The following is an 18,143-nucleotide window of genomic DNA, read 5'->3' as shown; positions in this document are numbered from 1 at the left end:
AAGCTCCAGGAGGCTGTAGTACATTCTTGGTAGTACATTTTGTCAGTAAGAATATTATCATACTTTTTAAATATTTAGATTGAGTATCCCTAATTTGAAAATCCAATATTAAAAATTTTTAAAGTCTTTAAACTCTTTGAGTGCTGACCTAATTCTGCAAGCAAAAAGTCCCATATTTAAATCTCAATCAATGGAATTTACAGTCAGACTGCAGGCATACTAATGGCCAGCGAGATTGTGTAGTGATGGAAGGAGTTACAAGCACAAGGACCAGTTTGAAGACCTAGCATTCATGTAAATGCTGAGTGGGTATCACAGCTCCTCCTTCCTCTTGCTCATTCTCGCCTGAGCAACTTGCTTCGTGGAATCCCATGCCTCTGGTCTCCATGGGCACATGTAGTCATGTGCACATACCAAAGCATATGCAATACATATACATAATTAAAGTAGTAATAAATGTTTCAAAAAAGAATTAAAAATATCCCTGGGTCCCATTCTGAAGATATTTAATTACGTATATGTCAATATTTCAAATGTGAAAAGAACTGAAAACCAAGAAACAGCTAGTCCCAAACATGTTAGATATAGAATACTCAACCAGTATTAAATTTTAAGAATGTACTGGTACACTTAAATTTTCCTGATTTAACATTGACATTCTGACCCTATTGTGTGCTATATTCATCACCATATATTTTAACAAGAGTTATATTAACAGTCGTAAATTTTCATCGAGAGAGTTTCTTGAAGCAGACAGCATTAGGCCTTATGCTTTCTCTGACTGTGCCAGCGCTTTTCTGTGTTCAACCACTAGCACTGCGGACTCTGGTGTTCTATATGTGCAATGTTGGGAGCAGTGAACTCCCAGATCCTGAAACAACTTGTTTTCCCCTGATCTGAGTGCCCACAGCTGCTCTGAGCACGAGGCCCTCAGAAGTTCCTGATGGCAGGAGAGTGGTTTCTGGTGGGTTTGGCTGGGGCATGGCTATCAGTTAAGGATCCCTATATAAGCTGCCCTGGAACACAATAAAGGGGGCGGGCATTCTTGGGGCATTCCTGTTTCAAGGATGATCCGTGTCTCTGTGTGTGTTTGTGTGTTTCAATCTCCAGCCCCTTGCCCAGCTCGGGAACTGTATGGCGGCGCATAGATGGGCATCATGCGCCACAGTGCAGATAAACAGTTTCTATTAATTTTTACTTTGTCTGAGTAAAATGATTTTCATGCAGGGAATCATGGATTTTTCTCATGTTAACTTATCAGGAAAGATTTAATACCTTGATTGAGCTTTCATTTGTATCAAATGTTCTGATTGTAGTTATGACATTGTATGTTTTCTTTTATGGCTATTGTTTTTTCCAACCCCAACTTTCTTTGGCCACAGTTTGTAAGGATGAGTTTTATTGAGTTCAGTTTCCATTGTTAATTTTATATGGAGGAGATTATTTCTAACAGTAATACTGAGTAAGAACTAGAAGACAAACTGACAATTTAAAAAAAAAAGCTTGAAAGAAAAGTACTGTTTTATTATTTGCTAATTATTTGTACTAGGATTATTTATCACAAATAAGATAAAGATGAATGGTTTACTTTTTAACTGAAGTAATTCTTAGCTCCCCTAGACTTGAAGTCTTTTTCTGGAATAGTGTGTTGTGTCATGAATACAATTCTCCAAGGTTTTGAGCACTTATAGCATCATATACTGTTAATGATGTAGCTAGCACAAAGCAAGTGGTCCTATCCCAGTGTTCTGTTTAATAATTGTAAGAAATTTCTTCTATGGGTAAGACGGAGTTTGTTCTTAGAATTTTAAGAGAGAAATCTGACATTTGATAGATATTCACCAAATAGGAACTGTTAAAAGATAGAAAAAATTGCTACAAGAGTAATTTCTCTCAACTTCTAACTCCATATTTAAGGGGACACCCACACAACAGGGGCTTCCTCCTGGACCCTGGATTAGGCACAAACCATACCCAAACAAACACCTGTTTTCACAGAGAGATCCCTTATTAAGCAGGGAAGAGAAGTTAAAGTGGCTGCTTTCTGACTCAGGCAGAAAAGAGCAGCAAATGACCTTGCAGGTGGAATTTTAAGAGGAGAAGAAGGGGAGGTCTGTGTTACAAAGGCCAGGATGCTGTGGTAAAGGAGATAGGGATGAGGGAGAAGGGGAAGGGCACAAGGGAAAGGGAGAAGGAGTATTTGTCTCAGAGGACAAAGGAATGCCTCTGGACAGAGGGGAGACAGACATGGCACATAGGCAAAAGGTGGTTTATAAAGGTAAAGGGGGAAAGCCCGTGTTAGGATGAGGTATTTAATTGGGCGTGTTAATTAAGTGAGCCAAAGGGGGCTTTTGATTGTTGTACTTTGGTAGTTAGCCTCAGGAAGAGGGAGTGGCCAAATAAGGGAATAGACCTCAGTGGCTAGCTTTAGGAAAATAATCGAATAGATTATTTAGCAAGGTAGAGGGAATGGGGAGTAGGGCAAGGCCTGCAGAGTCACATGTTCAAGTGGGCTGGTGTCCCTTCACTTGTAGTCTTAGTCACTTGGGAGTGGGGTAAGGCATGTACAGATATACGGATCTAGAAAGAAAACCCTTGTTGCTTAAAGTATGCAGCTCCCTCTTCTCCGTAGTCACATCTCTTCTCCCCCCATAAGTTTCACAGATCAGATAAGAGAGGTAATCTGGATTAACAAACTGTTTTCCTAAAATAAAAGTTCTCTTGGTATATTTACAAGCTTTCAGTATTACATAGTTGTGTGTGTGTGTGTTTTCTGAGACAGGGTCTCTCTGTAGCTTTGGAGCCTGTCCTAGAACTAGCTCTTGTAGCCCAGGCTGGCCTCGAACTCACAGAGATTCGTCTGCCTCTGCCTCCTGAGTACTGGGATTAAAGGCGTGCGCCACCACCACCTGACTAGAACTACATGGTTTTAAAGTGATATTTCTTTCTATTTACGATTTATACAGACTGAAAAATGTATTTTATTGTAGAAAATTTACATATGATATACAGGACTCTGGGTTTCATCTTTAGCACAGTTACAGCAAAACACTTTCAAAAGTATGTTCTCTTTTGTAATCCATAAAGTCTCTGTAATTTGGGTTATCGTTCTAATTTCATTGATAAGAAAATTGAGTCTCATAGATTGAATGACTCTTCCAAGGTCAATATTTAGTAGAGAGCTGATTGTATACTATTGTCCTTATTGAATAAATATTAAACATGTGCATTTAGTATAAGAGGCACTTACTTGGTTTATTTAACTAACTTACTTGGAGGTAGCCCTTTTGAAAGAATCACTTAGTAGTGTTGATAGTTAAACTTGAATTGTATAACCATAACTTTGGGAAGAGAAAGAGAATAAATTAGCTTCACCAAGCTGTTTTACCCATTTTGAAATTTTTGCTGAGGCTCATCTAGTCTCTTTGTCGTTTGTCCCTATCATCAAAGACTGTATTCTTCAGTGACTGTAAACATCTTCAGGTACCCAAAATAAACTTTCATTGTGCATCATAAGATTTAGTATACAGCCGGGCGGTGGTGGCGCACGCCTTTAATCCCAGCACTCGGGAGGCAGAGGCAGGCGGATCTCTGTGAGTTCGAGACCAGCCTGGTCTACAAGAGCTAGTTCCAGGACAGGCTCCAAAACCACAGAGAAACCCTGTCTCGAAACCCCCCCCCCCAAAAAAAAAAAGATTTAGTATACATATTGTGGAGTTTATTCAATCCCTGAATATGACCTAAAGTTCCAAAGGGATTATATACACTTGGCCATGCTCATTTGCCTCTTATTTTTACAGAGTAGGGAGGATGACCATACAACATTTTTACCTTCATCTCCAGACACAGAAAAAAAGAGATCAGCTTTTGAAGACCTCACTAATGTGAGTATGCTGTTCCTATTCTTTTCTGTAGTTTTACATATTTTTACATAAAATTACATGTTTACATAAAATACATATTCTTTATCTTGAGGGATCTTCTTGTTTACCAGCAGACCATGACACTCTCAGAATGTTGACAGCAGAATTTATTTGGACACACAGTGACACAATTTCACAAACTATAGAAGCTCTTCTTACTGGAACATACCATTTAGGTCAATTTATATGTTCCCTGGAGACATTAAGCAGTGACTAGTATATGAATTGTAAATAACTATCAAAACTATGGGAGATTATGTTTACCTAAGATCCAGAGATGGCTCCCTTGATTTTGGAAATGTTATAATAGAATAATCGTAGTTTAGAGTAGCTTTACAAATTCAAGCACTATGAGAGTTTTGGGTAAGACCATTTTTTCTTTTCTGTAAGGTTGACCTCACCCATCACTTCTGTATCCCAGGATTTAAATTCTATAATTAGCCTAGTCATAGTGAAAATCAAAATTACCTCATGTCTATCAAACTTCAAAGGGTCAGACCTGTAGCTGCAGACTGGTGGAGCCAGTCATCAATACCCATCACAGAGATATGAGGGGGATAACTTACTGGAGGAAATGGGAAGTATGGACCAAATGGCCTCCATAGCAATTAAAATGAGTCTTGCCCACTGTTCCATGAGTTCTAATTGGTCTTAATAATAAAAACCTGGAGCCAGATATCAAGGTAAATGCTGAAAGATCAGAGAAAGGAAGGAGCAAGCCACAGCTAACTCTTACCTTCTAACTCCCCAGCTGAAAAAGGGCCAAACTACTGTCTCCTCCCACCTTATATTCCTCTCTCTGCCCAGCCATATCACTTTCTGTCTGTCTGTACAGACCTCCAGACCTTTATGGTTAACTAGTGGCTAGCTCTATCTTTTGATCTTCAGGCAAGCTTTATATTTGTTAGAATATAAACAAGATATACCCACAGCCCACTATCTAACCAGTTACCCTAGGCTCCTCCATGGTAATTTTGATGATTTTGTTGGGGGCTAAGGACCCAGGACATTACCAATTTTCAGCCACCAGGCCCAGAAAACCTGATAGATCTTCCAGTGGAGGAGGAGCTTGGAGGACTAACCTACTTTGATAAGACAAAGAGAGACAGTGTCCTGCATGTCTACAGATTGGGGAGGGTTCTGGCGGAGGGTGAAGTGAGGTGCCATTCTTCGTCCAGTGACTGGTGTTGCCGCATTTGAACCATGTCTTGGGTGAAGTCTGCTGGTGCCCAGTTTTTTAAGAAGTGGCCTCAGGGCTGCTTCCACAAGCAATTATTTCCATCTATCATTGGAAGCTTTTGGGGTCTTTCTTGCTCTCCCTTTCATTAAACACCTTAAATGCCATATTTAGCAGATCTCTGGGAGGTTTGAGGACCATTTAAAAATTTTTAAATTTATTTTAAACTTGTTTTCAGTTACTTGTTTCAGGCTTAACTTTGACAATATATATACAGAAGATTATATAATGGGAGATAAAAATTGGTTTCTCCCTCCATGCTTGTGCTTGTAAACAAATTACATTTGTGTTTAGCATGACTACAAACATGGTTTTGAGCACATTAAAGAATTTGATCATTGGGCTGGAGAGATGGCTCAGTGGTTAAGAGCACTGTCTGCTCTTCCAGAGGTCCTGAGTTCAATTCTCAGCAACCATATGGTGGCTCACAACCATCTGTAATGAGATCTGGCGCCCTCTTCTGGCGAGTAGGCATATATGCAGGCAAAACACTATATACATAATAAAAATTAAAGAATTTGATCATTTATAAGGTGATTGATCATTAATTTGTATGTTTTAATTATCTTTGACAGTTTACAATATGTATCTTTTATAAGATTAGGATTTCATAATCTTTTCTTTATCAAGTTTTAGCTTTAAAATTTATAACATTTTAAAATGAAGATCCTTTAGTATGAAAATAAACTTTAAACAATAAATACATTTCAAAGAGAGACTAAGAACCTTGTTTTCCTGATCCTTTTATAATGTATATTTACAAAATATTGCAGTGTTTTATGACATGGTTTTTCTAAATAGCTAAAGCCTAACAAAGTTAGCAAAGATATAAGTGATTAGGTGTATGTTTTTAAATCAGTTTCTGTTAAATTGAATAGACCATTATAATCTTAGGAAATTATAAACCTTAATCATCAAACATATGTTGTTCCTAAATCCTATTTTCTGTAACTCTAGTTCATGGTTTTGTCCTCATGTGTTATTTTCCACTCTTAGGACAAAAATCATCATACAAAGTTCATCCTTAGCTAGGTGATGGTGGTGCACGTCTTTAATACTGGAACTTTGGAGGCAGAGGCAGAGGGATCTCTGAGTTCAAGGCTAGCCTGGTCTACAGAACAAGTTCCAGTACAGCTAGGGTTACATAGAGAAACCCTGTCTCAAAAAAAAAAAAAACCCAAAAGATTCATCCTTATGCAAAATATCTTAGAACCTGGTGTTGCCTCCTTAACCTAAGGAAAATAAAATAAAAACAAACCATCTTGGAGGCCTGGTATTTCCTCCTTAGTCTAATTTAAAAATCAATTTTCTTAAATAAAAGTTGAGTCTAAGTAACATCTGAGGTATGGTATAGCAAATTAAGAATACCTATACATAGATTCTTGATTACCAACCCTTTTTGTTACAAGATTTAAGATACCTTTTGCTCTGCTGGGATTTTACAGACTTTTAAAACCATACTCCCAATGATCTTACAGATCCAAGGACAAAGAAAGCTTACATTTCTGCAGAAGCTTCAAAGATATCCATGACTTTGCAGAACATTTTAAACAAAACCAAGAAAAGAGGAGTGGTATTCAGAGAGCTAAACATGTGATTACATTTAACCATATTAATTTTATAAATAAAGTTCTCTTGAGTAAAACATTTAAATACCATGGGATAAACAACAATAACCTCTACTGAATATAGTTTTTTTTGTTTTTTTGTTTTTGTTTTTTTGTTATTCTCAAGTACATAGTATCTCTTTCTTGGTCTGTCCTGTTGTGGTTCTTTTCCCTGTCACAGGGTCAGAGGGCAGCCTGACCCAGGACAGGCCTTGGAGACAAACATGCTTGGTCTAAAGTGTGCGGGCCAAATCCCATTCCCACAGCCAGCTTTTTAGTAGAGTAAAACAGCATGTGAAACTATTTCGATATTACCCATACCCCAAAGGCATTTGAATCTCTGTAAGACTGAACCCAGTGATCAGAAGGAGAGAGGAGAGGGGGAAGCAAAGAAGATTTAGAGATAAATTATTTCAGACCATCTGCTTGTTCCATGGTAGAAATTGTCGCAGTCTGTGAGAATTTAGAAATCCAGTGTGCCATTTTCTTGCCATTGAGACTGGTATCCTGTTAAATAATGGCTCTAGGAATTTGACTGAAACAAGGTAGGTACACAAATTAGAAAAGCGGTCTGTCTTAGTTTAACTTCCCTTGGTACTTTTCATTCAGAATCTCTAATGGGAATGTGTGGAATGGGACACTGTAGTTTTTTTTTTTTCTCTTTGCTCTTTGGGGGCTCACTGCTCAACTCCCAAATAAATACATGGGGACTTATATTTAGTAGTATTCCAGGCTACTTCCAGCTGGTTGGGGGCACTGATAACCTTATGGGGACCTAAAGAATATTTATAATTATCAAGTCCTGACTGGAGTATCCAGTGAGTCTTGATCACCTCAGGCAGCAGTCTTGAATCTGTTTTGGATGTAGAACTCTGATATCGGGCCATCTGTACCTACCAGAGATTTCTCAGGTGGTCTTCCTTGATCAAACCTGATTTTTCTTAACTCAGAATGAACCCACAGCCTCTCATTTCCTGTGGAAACAAAAGCAAAATCTCTTCTCCAAAGTAACATACTTTTTGACTTCAATTTTAAAGTCAAGGTATTTTCAAAATACCTATCTTGGATTAATTCAGCAGCATTTATAAGCAAATATCTTTTAGCAGCTGTTGCTCCTTCCTCAGCAGTCAAACAATTCAAAGAGAGCATAATAGCATACAGTATCAAGATTCTCTGTGTATTTTCCATCTTTATGTGACTTTACTTTAACCTCTCTTTTATTTTTACTTTTAACTTTTGGCTTTTTGAGACAGGTTCTCTGTGTATCTTTGTCCTGTAATTCACCTTATAGATCAGGCTGTCCTTGAACTCACAGAGGTCCCTCTGTCTCTGCCACCCCAGTGCTGGGATTAAAGGTGGCCACCACACCTTGAATTTACAGATGTCTGTCTGCCTCTGCCTCCCAAACTTTGGAATTAAAGGCATGTGTACTACCACACCTTGAACTCACAGAGATCTGTCTGCCTCTGCCTCTGCCTCTCAGGCATCAGGATTAAAGGTGTGTACCACCACACCCAACTACTCTTGTTTTTTTAAGGACTTTAACCTTTAGCCTGCATACATTTTAACACATAGTAAACCACTTAGAGGTTTTCTTCATCTCTGAATCTATCTTTACTGTATATCTCTCTCTTTTTCTGACCACATGAGTCTTTAATTTACTAAGCAATATGGGTAGGATTAAAGTCATGGCTTTGCCGGCTGGATCCAGCCCATTCCTTAACTTTCTGCTGTTCCAGCCTTGTGGCTGAGGTATAGGCTAGAGCCATGTTTATTGCCACAACTCTACAGTGTTTCAAGGTCCCTGCCAGCAAGCAAGATGCAGCATTCTGCTCACAGACCACACTCCAGTCGGACTGCCTGCCTGAAAGAGTCAGAGTTTGCCCTGGCAGGACGGCCCAGAAAGCCGGCATTTTAAAACGGTGCAGCTTTTTTCCTGCTATGGTTGAAAACTGAAAAGCATGTGGTCAGCTTTTCATCAACACTATTTAAGTGTTTCTTGGTAGGACCTCTTTAAAAGTGCTGCAAGGTTTTGCAGCTAAAGGTGAGTCAGGAAGCCTCTCTCAGATGAGAGTGCTTGCTTGCCTCTAGCAAGCAGAGCAGACCCAAGAAATTTCTGCTACCAAAAAAAACATGCTTTACTCTATTCTTTCCCAAGCTTTCTCAGGCTTTCTGTGGATGCAGTTATCCATGTGGGTGCCATTCTGAAGATGGATGCCCCAACGGTACAAAAGAACTTTAGGTTACTGTACAGGTAGTGAGATGTCTCTGTCATTTCTAGAGTTTTGGAAGTTGCTTACTTCTTGTTTACTTAGGTAATATTATATCCTTCTGGAGTCTTTGATGGAGTTGAAGAATGGTTATAGTTTTCCTTTGTTATGATTAAAGATAAAATAGATAGAAATATTGTAACTGTAATTCTTGTTTTATAACTGTTTTGCTATATGTAATTTTACTATGTTAAAGCCTTTCTTTTTGTTTAAACAGAAAAAGGGGAAATGGAGTAGGAGGGTTTTCTGTCTATGTGTTACTTTCATCGGTTAAATAAAGAAACTGCCTAGGCCTTTTGATAGAACAGCAGCTTAGATAGGTGGAGTAGACAGAACAGAATGCTGGGAGAAAGAAAGCAGAGTCAGGGAGATGCCATTGCTCTTCTCTCTGAGACAGATGTAGGTTAGACTCATCCCAGTAAGCCACAGTCACGTGGTGATATACAGATTATTAGAAATGGGTTAATTAAGATGTGAGAGTTAGCCAATAAGAGGCTGGATATAATGGGCCAGGCAGTGTTTAAATGAATATAGTTTCCGTGTAATTATTTTGGGAAAAGCTAGCAGAAAGCAGGGCGGCTAGAAGCAGACTGCTGCTCTTTTTACAACAGTGTATAGGTGTTTCATTTTCATGGTTATGTGGTGCCTGCAGAGGCCAGAAGAGGTCACATACCCTGGAACTGAAGTTCAAACAGTATGAGCTGCCATATGGGTACTGAGGATCTAACCCAGGTGCTCTGGAGAGCAACATATGTTTTTACTCACTAATCCATCTCTCCAGCCCCAACATTAGAAATTCATTATGTACAGTTCTAGAAGCTAAGAAATCCAAAATGAAGATGCCAGTAGATTTGGTATTGGGTTGAGGGCCATTCCTCATAGATCCTATTTTCTATCTGTGTCCTCGTATAGCAGAAAGGCAAGAAAATTCCCTATGGTATCACAAATAAGGGCACTAATCCCAGATCATCAAGACATTTACTCAACATTATAATGCAGCAGTTTCAAAGCAGCACTTTCATATTTATGTCACAAAACAAAGCTAATAAACAGTGTTTCATATTTATTCACTATATCCACTCCTTGGATATCCATCCTGACTGAGGATATACAGTCAAGTAATGTACTTATAAATTACTTAGATTAGTTGATTCTTGTATTTTTTTGTTTTTTCATTTAATGTAATTATAATAATAGTATTTATTTAAAATATAATTAGGCTCATTTGTAGATGGAAGTTTCTGTCCTGCCTGGTCCCACAGCCATTCAGTCCTAAATAAACACATTAATATAAGAGTCTTATATTTATAAACTGTTTGGCCTGTTGCTTAGGCTTATTATTAACTAGCTCTTACAACTCAAATTAACTCATAATTCTTATATATGTTCAACCACGTGGCTTGGTACCTTTTCTCAGTCAGGCATTCTCATCTTGCTTCCTCTGCATGCATTTGCTTCTCTGCCTATCCTCTTCCTAGAATTCTTCTAGTCTTGTTGCTCCACCTATATTTTCTGCCTGACTACTGGCCAATCGGGGTTTTATTAAACCAATATGAGTGACAAATCTTTACAGTGTACAAGAGCATTATCCCACAGCACTTAAAGGCATAACCTTTAAGTTGACTTTTACTGACATTATTCAGATTAATGATTTCTCCTACTGTTTAATAGAGTAGTCAAGATTAGTGTAGGGCATATTCTTGAGAGACAAATATTAAATAAATACCACTTGACAAAATAGAATGGTGGTATCCTAAGTAGATGTGTCTTAAAGGTCTAGCCTGAGTAGCTAGTTGTTCTTGGCAAAACTAGACAATAAAATTAGTTGTATTTCTTGTGTCCTCTATGCATTTTAAATCAAAACGTAAGATTAAACTATCTTGTTAGTTATTCATGAGCCAGTATGCCTGGTATGGAAATTAAAATTGTGTCCTACATCTCTTGGGAACACTTGGGGCAGCTATTTTTTATGTGTACCAGTATTATTGTACTTATTGTAGCTCCCACTGTGGTTGGTTGGTCCAGTGCCATATGTTTTATGAAAATTTTAGATTTTGACTCCTGGGAATATCCAAATAAGCTGTCTAGGATGGCTAGAGTTTCTTATAAAAATAAATTATTGGATGATATGTGATTCTCTTAATTTGCTGTCTTTTTTGTAGACTTCTCAAAGTCAAACTGTGCAGTCAAAGAAGGAAGATGATACAGAGCATAGGAGCCATGTTTCCAAGAGAACAAGCAAGGAAGCTGCTAAAATTTCTCTGAGAAAAAGGTAAGATTCAACTGGCATTGTCTCATATTATAAAGGAGAGACTGTGACATCATTTTCTCTTCATTAAGAATATTTTTAGTGAGGCACAGTGGTGACTGCCACATTACCTCTTGGTGCTGGTGGAAGACCATCTGTGGTTGATGGAGTTATAGGCCTTTTCTCTCTTTCTTTTTCCATGGATTGTGTGTGTTAGTGCATAAATTGAAAGTGTTATCATCATTGCAGAATTGATTAAAATCACATATTTGATTTAGCCCCTGTTTGAGATAGTCTCTGTCAGGGGAGCATGGAATCAACCTAACTTTTCCTGAAATCTAAGCAGCTAGCTAATAGCACATAAGTTTGCTTATCCAATTAGAAACTTTGGGAGATATTCCTCTTGCTACTGGAGGGAAATTACTATCTCCTTGCACCCCAAACCTGTGCCTTCCAGCTATTAGAGGTTTTACAACTAGATTAGAAAAAATAATTTACTCTTAGGAAAGCTTTGACTCAAAGAAGACTGAAAAGTTACTGTGAGGCCTTTCTACATTCTCTTCTTAGTCCTTCTTAATGTAGCTAGCAATAAACATTTATTAAACACATATTTCTACTCCTGACTTTATACAATGTATGTTGTTTTGTTTATACTGCCAGGATAGAGTTGATTATCAACTTTTCTTTGAAACTTGGGTTTTACTATGTTGCCCACACTGGCCTTGAAATCATGATCCTCCTGCTTCAGCCTCCCATATGTTGGCATTGCCATTGCCAGTGTGGGCCACCATATCTGATATACTTTACAGAAAAAGTGTTGACTCCTTCCGATCAGAATTATTTGTTCTTGCTCTCTCCTAAATCTTCAAATGTGGTTGGGAATTTACAGTTATCATTTCACTGTTTTTTAATTTTATTTTTTAAGTAAACATACAAAGTAATAAGATTTCCTATGGTTTATTTATGCCTATGTGAGTATATTTTGTTCTAATTCATCATCCTTACCCATTACCTTCCTTTGTGTCTCATGTGGTTTCAGGCTGCTTCTTTCCCTAACCAAGTAGGTCTCCCCTTCTGTTTTCATATCACATGTATTTATTACCCTTTCTTTCCTTCCCTCTCCTTTAAGGGTTTCTCTTTATTCTAATTGCATCTTTAGGGCTTAACAAATATGTACTTAAATAAATTAGACAGAGGACTGTAACAGAGCTAAGCATAATTTCTAATGAGTAAGGTAAAAAGTTGGACATTCCAGAAATTAGCCAGCATAACACATGGGCACATTGTCATTTAACCAGTAGGGAGAAATAAAACTACAAGATTCACATTTATTCTTACTTAGTTTGTGGCTTAAATTAAATTCCTTGGGTGTGCCTACAATATTTGACCTTAATTCATTATGTCATTTTCTTTTGACTATCTTTTATTATTCCAACTTTACCAGGAAACAAACATTCTTCTTTTTCTTCAGGGGCTAGTGGAACAGACCCAATAATGATACTAGAATGAGTAATACCTACCATTTGCTGAGACTTCACTATAATCACATAGCATTTTATGTCTTTTATTTTTTTTATTTTAAGTAGAATATAATTATATCATTTTCTTCTTTCTCTTCCCCAAACCTTTCTATGCTCCACCTTTTCTTAAATTCATATCCTATTTTTCTTTGATTAGTATTATTACATATACGCTGAACCCATTTAGTGTTGCTAATGTGTATGTAGTTTGATGACTGACCACTTGGTATTGGATAACCAATTAGGGGGCTCATCTCTGAGAAAGACAAATTCTCCCTCTCTCAGTGGTTAGTTCTTTGTGTAGGAGTGGGGCTTGTGAGATTCCCCTTTCACATTTGCATGTCTGTTGACATTGCCATTGTTCAGATTTTGCTGAGGCAGCCACACTGTTGAGATTTCATGGACACAGGTTTCCTGTCATTTCTAGGAGACACATCTCACAGCAGCTTTCCTGGTCCTCCGTCTCTTACAGTCTTTCCTTCCGTCCTCCCACAATATTCCCCAAACCTTATGCGCAGGATATATAGCTTTGTGCTATAGATATATCAGCTGGGGGTAGGCACCCCGTGATCATTTGATTTCTGTATCTTGACCATTTATGGTTTTCTCTAATGCTCTCCACGTGCTGCAAAGAGAAGCTTCTTAGATGAAAGGTGATAATTACACTGATCTGTGGGATAAGGATAAGTTTTAGAGTGCAGTTAGGAATTATGCCAGTCTAGTAAAGCAGCATAGGTTCTTAGGTTCTTCTCTAAGATCAATAACCTCACTAGCTCTGGGAAGTTGGCTGGCTTTCCAGTAGCAGACATTATGTTCTTCCTGTTGAAGGGCCTTAAGTCTAATTAGACAGCTGTTGCTTACCACGAAGATAGGACTGTCACTATTGTACTTTTAGGGATCTCGTGACATGCTGGTTGTTGTTTTGGTTTACAGACATCCTAGCTGGGTAGACTGTTGGGTGCTTCCCTCCTTTGGCAGTTTTCATGACACTTTCTAGTACCAGGAAAGCTAGACATGGGGAAGAAAGCTTTCAGTTCAGGCCCAGCTTGAATCCTTCAAGTCTTTGTCCAAGGTATGTAGTGTCTTCGGTGTAATGATTATTAAAAATTGCTGTGGATCCCCGAATAGCTTGCTGCAGGATCCCCTGCAGGCAGGGGGCAGCAGGTCCTGAGAGCAGCCAGTCCCAGGCAGGGCTGGGGCATGAGACCACACAACAGGTCTCCAAAAGGGGTTGGTCCCTAGCAGCATTCCCGGTGCTAGCCATGTGGGCGGCAGGCAGGTGAGAGACAGACAGATAGGCACACCATGCACAGTGAAGTTGAACATTTATTAGATGGGTTATGGAGGGGAAGAGAAAGGGGGGAGAAGAAGAGAAGGGAGGAAAGGGAGAGAGAGAGGCAGAAGCTGCCTCCTCCAGAGGAAGATGGAGAAGAGAAACCAAGGCTGTAAGCATTGAGGGGGTGGGCGTGGCTTGCCTCTTAAAGAGACAGAACAACCATTACATTCCCATCTCTTTTTTATAATACAAAGGCACCACAGGTTAAAGGAATTGGGACAGCAGATTCTCAAGGCTTCTTCCTACTTATTTGTGGGTATCATCTTTGGGGGGAACCCGAGAAGGCTGGGTGCTGGTCACATCCTGGCATAGTAGGTCTCTTTGCTTCTGTCTGGTGTCTCTTACACCTGTTTAAGATACTGGCAGAACAGAGGACAAAGTTAAGTTAAGGAAAAAATTTTTTTAGGACCAGGGAATTGAGGGGGATGTATCTGACCTCTTTAAGGTGGATCCTTCAATTCAGCTCTCTGGAACTCATAAGAATTCTTTGAGTTTGTGAAAACAGAAGTTTTAGACATATACATTGTATAAACAGTAGCATATTTATGTCAGAATGACTGTGACAGATTATTTTTTTGCACAATGAAAAGTATTTTTAAGACTATGGAAGGCAGCATGAGAAAGAAGTTTGATAACTTGTATTTGCCCTCATACCTTTATAACTTGCAGGTCTTACATTTATATTTTACTGAAATTTGTTTGGTGAGGTTGTCCTTTTAAACTGACAGAACCTCTCAGCTGTCAAACTGCATCAGAGATCTTTGAGGATAAAATTTTACTTGAGTTACTAATTTATTTTACTTGGTTGGCACCAGGAGCTACTCCTCTGGGTCCTCCATGGCTGCTGAAGGTCGCATTTTCCTTGTGCTGTTTAGCGCAGGGCCTGCCAGGCTCTAGAAGATCCTGTGGGCTGAGACATCTGTAGGAAGACAAGCCTACCTTGACCTGAGCAGCTAGGCTGTCAGTTTCAGCGATTCTGTCCATGTCAGGTGATCTTCAGTTTAGATAAAAGGCAGTTTTTTTCCCAGTGGTCAACACTTGGCAGTTGCAGTGAATTGCAGATGGATGTTTTTCTGTGACCATTTGTGTTGAAGGAGCAGTGGACTGCATTCCTGCCACCCAGCTCCCGGCCACCTGGCTAGCTTATGACCCGAAATAACAACACACAAAATTGTATTCTTTTAAACACTGCTTGACCCATTATATTTAGCCTCTTCTTGGCTAACTCTCATATCTTGTTTAACCCATATTTAGTAATCTGTGTAGCACCATGAAGTGGTGGCTTACCGGAAAGGATTCTAGTATACGTCCATCTTGGGCTGGAGCTTCATCGCGTCTGCTCTGGAGAGGAGAGGAATGGCGTCTGGCTCACTTCCCTTCTTCCCAACATTCTGTTCTGTCTACTCCACCTACCTAATTTTCTGACCTATCAGACCAAGCAATTTTCTTTATTGATTAACCAATGAAACAACAGATTGACAAATGACCTTCCCACATCACATTTGTCTTCTGTCTTCTTTGAAGGAAATAGAGTGCTGCTGTTAGAAGCCAACCTGTCTCTTTTTGTTATGAAGTTTTTAATGATTAAATATCTAAATGCCATGTTCCCCAGTTGAGTGCTGTTTATCAGGTGTAACTACAGTATAGAATCTGCCTGGAGAGCTGGATCTAAGTTTGACCATACTGGCTCTCAACAGGTAAGGTTTACACTCGTAAAAAGACAGAAAGAAGAAAAATCTGCTTGCAATAGAAGGCTAATGGCATAACTAACAATAGCAGAGAACAGCTTAATATATTCTAAATGAGGGTTGGATTAAATATAAAGTATTTTTGCAAGAAACTTAAAAGTACATACCAGTTTAAAACATGAGACTTATTGTTTTTGTAGTCTGAACTGAGATGCAATGAGCAATTATAACATTAAGCATAGGTGCATTTAAGTTACATGTATGAACACACAGAGAGTGAACAGGAATTGGGCAAAGTGGATGCTCTTGGTGGGCCCTACCAAAGGCATGCCACTGAACAAAACACTTGTAACTAAGCCAATAAGAGGAATTTAATGAAAACTGGGGGACAAGGCAGGGTATACTTCAGTAAAGGTGGGAGAACCTGGTCCCCTGACCTGGCTTGGCAGTAAGGTCACCCATGTAACAGAGTTAACACTGGAGAACCAGGCAGGGAATACCTCAGTAAAGATGATGGAACTTGGTTACCTGACCTCTCTCTCAGTCAAGATGGTGGTGAAGTCACCTGACCTCAGTCAAAATGGCAGTGGTCACATGTATGAAAAAGCCACAATTTTTGAGCTGCAGGGATTTTAAGCTTAATAAGGAGAAATCTAGAGGCATGATCCACCCTGTTGCTGAACCGCCATGCCACAAATTGCAGAGGGGAGCAAAAGGCTGGAACTGAAAAAGCTGCACCATGCCACAAGCCAAGGTTGGGAGCAAAAAGCTGAAATTGAATAAAGCCGCCTTGTTGGCAGCAGTAACCATGGCAGGGTCTATTTGCCTGTGTGCTGACAGTAGTTAGAAAACTCCCACTGACAGTAGTCAGAAAGCTCCCATAAAAGTGGAGCTGACAAGACACCAGCGGAGTAAGAGTAACAGCTGAAGAAGTAGGCTTGGGGTTGTTTTGGCCTCTAAAAGACTTCCATCTCAGGGAAGACAGACATAGATGGCTTGCTACTTAGCTGAAATTGTGAAAACCCACCAAACACCACAAAGCCTATAATGGGACATGTCCCCCTATAGGCAGGGTGCAAATCGACATGAACACTGCAGGACCCATGGCTGGGTGTCCCCTGACCCCAGGTGGGGTGCTATGGCCTGACTGGATCCTGTCGGGGTGACTCAGAAGCCAGAGAGGCCAGAGGCCATTCCGAGCAGCCTTTTATGGCAAGGGAAAAAAGAAAAAAGAAAAGAAATGGGAAAAGAAGAATCTAAGGGACCTTGGGCCCCCAGGTGAATGCACTGCACAGAGTGTGCAGTGCTAGCAAGGGGAAGACTGACCCCCCAGGTCAGTCCAAACACAGTTTTAGCTAAGAGAAGCAACCATAGCAGAATGGGGGAAACTCAGCAATCGAAGCTGGTGGTGTGAGTAGAAATCACACTGTAGAAATCTCACTCAGGCATACGGAACACGTGGTTGTGGAGAAAAAAAAAATACCTGGTTAAGGATCCCGACCCTGGGAAGGGGTTTCGGTCAGGAGAGCCTCCTGAGTCTTGCGGCACCAATGTAATGATTATTAAAAATTGCTGTGGATCCCTGAGTAGCTTGCTATGGGATCCCCTGCAGGCAGGGGGTAGCGGGTCCCGAGAGTATCCCATCCCAGGCACGAGACCACATGGCAGGTCTCCGAAGGTGGCTGGTCCCAAGTGGCTAGCCATGTGGGCAGTGGGCAGATGAGAGACAGATAGGCACACCATGCAGAGTGAAGTTGAACATTTATTAGGTGGGTTATAGGGAGAAGATGGAAGTGGGGAGAGGCAGAAGCTGCCTTCTCCAGACAAAGATGGAGAAGAGAGACCAAGGCTGCAAGCAGAGAGGGAGCGGACATGGCTTGTCTCTTAAAGAGACAGAACAGCCATTACATTCAGCAATAAGGACTTACCGTCAACCTCTGGGAGGCAGCTAAGGGTAAGAGCAGTAGCTTATATTGTTTGGGGGCATCTCTGCAACTACCCTGACCAACATCTTGAAAGAAGGTTTCTCATACCTGGTTCTGTGTGGGTTTGTGGTTGTTGTTAGATAGCCTACAGCTTTTTCAGGGAGGAGGGGAGCATCATCAGCCCAAGTGGCATAACTTTAAGTAAATAGAAATTTTAGGTAAATATAAAATAATGTGACTCCTCGGCTTTTGTAAATATCCTTAGTGGCATTTGCCTCTTCTCCCTCTTTCTTCTTCTGTATTGATCTTCTCCACTCCCAAACTCAAGACCCCTCCCCATTTTTCCTTTATCTCCTTCATATCACCTGTGTCTTGATATTCCCCTCTTT

The 18,143-nt window shown here is 39.8% G+C and overlaps 1 protein-coding gene across 1 annotated transcript in view; it reads left to right on the top strand.

Moving 5' to 3' along the window:
* The window catches only part of Ccnb3 (cyclin B3), a 58,750-nt gene that overhangs the window by 10,957 nt on the left and 29,650 nt on the right, over window positions 1–18,143 (top strand). Inside the window, exon 4 of the mRNA XM_057759612.1 lies at window positions 11,200–11,309. Coding sequence (XP_057615595.1) covers window positions 11,200–11,309 — 110 coding nt within the window. The remainder of the gene's footprint in view (window positions 1–11,199; window positions 11,310–18,143) is intronic.

The sequence above is a fragment of the Chionomys nivalis genome, chromosome X, assembly GCF_950005125.1.
Source record: "Chionomys nivalis chromosome X, mChiNiv1.1, whole genome shotgun sequence".
Taxonomy (NCBI): domain Eukaryota; kingdom Metazoa; phylum Chordata; class Mammalia; order Rodentia; family Cricetidae; genus Chionomys; species Chionomys nivalis.
Note: the sequence above shows the minus strand (reverse complement) of the source record. Positions and strands in the feature narration are given on the sequence as shown.